This window comes from Ornithodoros turicata, chromosome 1 (genome assembly GCF_037126465.1).
Source record: "Ornithodoros turicata isolate Travis chromosome 1, ASM3712646v1, whole genome shotgun sequence".
Lineage (NCBI taxonomy): Eukaryota > Metazoa > Arthropoda > Arachnida > Ixodida > Argasidae > Ornithodoros > Ornithodoros turicata.
The window spans coordinates 75,875,839-75,880,711 of NC_088201.1; the positions used below are offsets into that span (position 1 = coordinate 75,875,839).

Genomic DNA, 4,873 nt, shown 5'->3' on the forward strand with positions numbered 1-4,873 from the left:
CAGGTCAGACAGTTGACGAATTTGTAACTGAACTCCGTCGACAAGCGCAGAACTGTGACTTCGGTGATAAACATGATAGACTTATCGGTGACCGCATTGTTGTTGGTATTCGCGACGGAGCCTTGCGTGAACGCTTGTTACGTGAGCAGGACATTCAGCTGGACAAAATTATTTCTACGTGCAAGGCAGCAGAGATTTCAAAGAAGCATGTACAAGACATAGCAAACAAGCAACACTTCGCACCAGAAGTGGATGTCATTCACGCACGTGATCGCAAGGCCTGGAAATCAACGGACCGCCCACGTATCGTCGACAAGACTCCGCACGCACAGCCTCCACTCAGAAGCGCCCGACCGAATTGTTCACGCTGTGGGACAGTGCACCCTCCACGACAGTGCCCTGCGTATGGCAAGACCTGCCATAGTTGTGGCAAATTCGGCCACTTTTCACAACTCTGTCGACAGACGTCCCGACAGACCCCAACGCGGCGACCACAAGTGAGGTTGTTGTATGAAAACCCACAAGAAGATTCTCAAGAAGAACTTTCTTGGGCAGCTTGTCAGTATGTGACATGACCTATGACTCAACAGAATGGACCGAAACAGTGAGAGTGAATGGACACTTGGTGAGATTCAAGTTAGACACCGGGTCGGATGTAAACATTATACCCGAAGAATTGTTCGATCAGTGGCCGAACAAGCCAAAGACTAAGCCAACGTCAGCAAAGGTGACAACCTACAGTGGGCAACAACTTTCTATCGATGATGAATGTGAACTGGATTGCGCAGCAAATGATGCCAATTGCCGTCTCAGATTTCTGCTGGTGAAAGATTCACTTAAGCCCATTCTCGGAGCCACTGCATGTACAGCTCTCAACTTACTGGTTCGAGTGAAGAACTACCAAACAGCAGAAGCAACTAGCACAGACGTTCGGGAGCAGTACCAATGAGTACTCAACGAGTTCCCTGACGTGTTTGAGGGAATAGGACAGTTGCCAGGCCAGTACCGCATTGACCTGCATGAAGGGGCAGTACCAACTGCGTGTGCTCCTCGCAGAGTACCAAGTGCACTAGAAGACAAGGTTAAAGCTGAGTTGACGAGGATGGTGCAGAATAACATAATTGCGCCAGTGACTGAGCCATCCGAGTGGGTTCATCCCATCGTTGTCGTCACTAAAAAGAACGGAGCAGTACGTCTGTGCCTTGACCCAAGGAACCTGAACAAAGCCTTGAAGAGACAGCACTACCCCATACCAGTTGCTGAGGAGCTCTTCGCTAGCCTCGATGGCTCCACAGTTTTTTCGGTGCTGGACGCGAAAAGTGCCTTATGGCAGCTCACCCTCGACGAACCTAGTTCACGACTCTGTACTTTCACAACACCAAGGGGTCGTTACCGTTTTCTCAGAGTCCCATTTGGACTAGCTAACGCACCTGAACTGTTCCAACAGGCTATTGACAGAGTGTTTGAAGGACAGACTATCGTAAAACCCTATTTTGATGACATCCTCATAGCTTCAAAAACGTCGAAAGACCACGCGGCCCATCTCCGAGCTGTTTTGACCATCGCTAGAGACAACAATTTGAAGCTCAACAAGGCAAAACTGAAGGTGGGACTCCCGTCAATTACGTACTTGGGACATAAGCTTTCATCGGAAGGGTTAGCTCCAGACCCTGACAAAGTGCAAGCCATCAAGGCCATGCCAGCTCCTTCAGACAAGTCAGAGTTACAAAGATTCCTAGGCATGGTAACTTATCTAATGAAGTTTGTACCGAATTTGTCGACGATTACAAGCCCCTTACGGGAGCTTCTCAAAGAAGATGTGGCATGGCATTGGACAACACAGCAACAAGAGGCCTTCAACCTCCTCAAGCAAAAGCTCTCTACAGCGCCTGTACTTCGGTACTTCGATCCAACGAAACCTATCACAATCTCAACAGATGCCAGTTCATTTGGCATGGGATCTGTTTTGATGCAGGAGCGTAAACCAGTTGCATATGCATCAGCAGCTTTGACCCCTCCTCAACAGCGCTATGCGCAAATAGAAAAAGAACTTCTAGCTGTGGTGTTTGCATGTGAACGGTTTCATTATCATGCACTAGGCCGCTGTGTGACTGTTGAGACAGACCACAAACCGCTAATAGGACTACAGAGCAAGGACTTGACAAAAATGTCACCGAGACTGCAAAGGCTGTTGCTTCGACTTCAAGGGTACAGCATTAAACTCGTGTATGTCCCAGGAAAGCAATTAACTGTCGCTGATGCACTTTCGAGGGCTCCAGATCCAGCATCCAGGGTCCAAACTGCAGACGCTGATCCAGGGCTTCTGGTGTCCACCTTGGTGCAAGCGTCTCCTACCAAACTCAAACAAATTCAAGAGGCAACCAGTCGAGATCCAGCTCTACAGCAACTAGCCAAGTATATTCAACAAGGATGGCCAGAGCATATGGCTGATGTTCACCCTACGGCAAGACCATATTTTCATGTAAGAAGTGAACTCGACGTTACAGATGGCTTCGTTTGTTTGGGACAGCGCTTAGTTATCCCAGCTGATCTTCAAGCAGATGTTCTTCGAAAAGTTCACCAAGCACATCGGGGCATTGTCGCATTTAAAAGGCTGGCAGGCGAGAGTGTCTATTGGCCAACTCTCAACAAGGACGTTGAGGACCTAGTGTCTAGCTGCATCATTTGCCAGTCTGGCCAGAAAGCAAACCCCCACCAACCACTGCTTGACAGAGATCTTCCAACTCGACCATGGGAAAAGTTAGCTGTTGATCTTTTCCATTGTCAAGGTGCCACGTACATCCTTGTTGTTGATTATTTTTCGAAATACGTCGAAGTGAAGCGTATGGACACTACAACTGCAACATCTGTAATACTTTTTCTCAAGGACATTTTTGCTCGTTTTGGGATCCCCACTGTTCTCGTTTCGGACCAGGGTCCACCATTCAGTTCTGAATCTGTTAAGACGTTTTTGCAAGAATGGGATATTGATCATGAGCCATCCTCACCAGGGTACCCACGGTCCAACGGCCAGGTAGAACGAACGATTCAAACTTTCAAATCCATGCTGATTAAGTCTTACAGCGAAGGCAAGGACTTATCAGTGGTCCTGTTAAACTACCGAGCTACCCCGAATATTGGATCCCTTTCACCAGCAGAATTGCTGATGGGAAGAAAACTTCGAACCTTTGTGCCAACCCTGCCACAAAACCTGGATCCCCTATTCTCGACGGATGCTCATCGACAGCTTCTGAAGCGTAGGCAGAGAGCACAGCACAAGCATGGCGATAACCACACCCGAATGCTATCGACACTTGAGAGGTGTCAGCCGGTGTGGCTGAAGCACAAGAAGTCCTGGCAAAAAGGAGTAATCATTCAGGTTGGACCTGAGCCAAGGCGCTACACAGTGCGAACCACCAGTGGTGCTGTGTATGTACGTAACCGTGTTCATCTGAGGCCACGAGTCCACGTGACTGATGGTTATCGTAGTTCTCCTGAAGACTACAATATACGGGACTTTCTTCGACCTACAAATGCAAGTGATCTACAGCTACCAGCTGAGGATACCGACACTCGCCGTATTGAAGCAAGGGATCTACAGCCATTAAGCGATGCGAGCCATTGTCGTGCCGAAGTGGGTCAATCTCCAACGTATCCTGTAACTCGCTCAGGAAGGACCATACGTCCACCTACAAGATACCAGGACTATATTACTAAGTAATTCGTGTGTCTACAGTGTTGTTTCGAATTTGTTTCGAATTGTTATTAACTTACATTAACAAAATAATTTGTTCTTTAAGAAAAGGGCGTGTTATGTATGATTGCTGGCGCCCTCTTCCTGTTGGCAATAAAAAGGCCAAGCCTTGTTTGGCTGAGCCATTCCGGAGTGGAACACTCCATGCAACGCATCACATTATATCACTCCCTAACAGCCTAGAACGGCACTTCCACTGATCGCTAGACCCGACTGCTATTCCCTCTAATCTCTACATGAGATAACATAGGTTTAACTGTGGGATATTGGAACTTTTACCATAAGATAGATTTAGCCTGGGGCTGGTAGGCTCCAACTGCTATCGGCCCATGCCTCCATCCGCGGCTGCTCACTGGTTCACAATGAAACTTGTTCACATGCTCTGATGGCGCAAAATTAGGTTCCCTACACGTACAATAGATGGCGCCGGTTGTATACCCTCTTTGCAAAGATGGACAGCTGCGACGCGAGTGTGACAAAAAAAAAGGTCCATCGTGACTCATTTCCATCCAACTGGTTCATACTACTAGAGAGCCAGCGTTAGACGGCTGAACAGCTTACATGCCGCCACCTCCTGCTGTAGGTTCACAATGAAACTTTTTCACATGCTCTGACGGCGTCAAAGAAGGTTCCCTACACATACAATAGATGGCGCCGGTTGTATACCCTCTTTGCAAAGATGGACAGCTGCGACGCGAGTGTGAAAAACAAAAAGGTCCATCGTGACTCATTTCCATCCAACTGGTTCATACTACTAGAGAGCCAGCGTTAGAAGGCTGAACAGCTTACATGCCGCCACCTCCTGCTGCTGGTTCACAATGAAACTTTTTCACATGCTCTGACGGCGTCAAAGAAGGTTCCCTACACATACAATAGATGGCGCCGGTTGTATACCCTCTTTGCAAAGATGGACAGCCGCGACGCGAGTGTAGATAATGTCCATTCTAACCGCATTGGTCACTCCTTTCTATCCAACTGGTTCATACTTCTAGCAAGAGAGCCAGCATTAGAAGTCAAATCTGCTGCCGAACATTACAAAACATATGAATAAAACAGCTTACATCAATATGTTCGGTGCCGCCATCTGAAGTCAGCCTCCTTCATGCTATCCATGCCCCT

The 4,873-nt window shown here is 48.0% G+C and overlaps 1 protein-coding gene across 1 annotated transcript; it reads left to right on the forward strand.

The window, feature by feature from the left end:
* Positions 1–1,102: 1,102 nt before the first annotated feature.
* On the forward strand, positions 1,103–3,721 carry LOC135375852 (uncharacterized protein K02A2.6-like). The gene has a single exon (XM_064608508.1). The coding sequence runs from the start codon at positions 1,103–1,105 to the stop codon at positions 3,719–3,721; it is 2,619 nt and encodes an 872-aa protein (XP_064464578.1).
* The last annotated feature ends 1,152 nt before the right edge of the window (positions 3,722–4,873 follow it).

Excerpts from the sequence above, each read along its gene's own strand:
- LOC135375852 (XM_064608508.1), top strand. The coding sequence starts at position 1,103 with ATGGTGCAGAATAACATAATTGCGCCAGTGACTGAGCCATCCGAGTGG.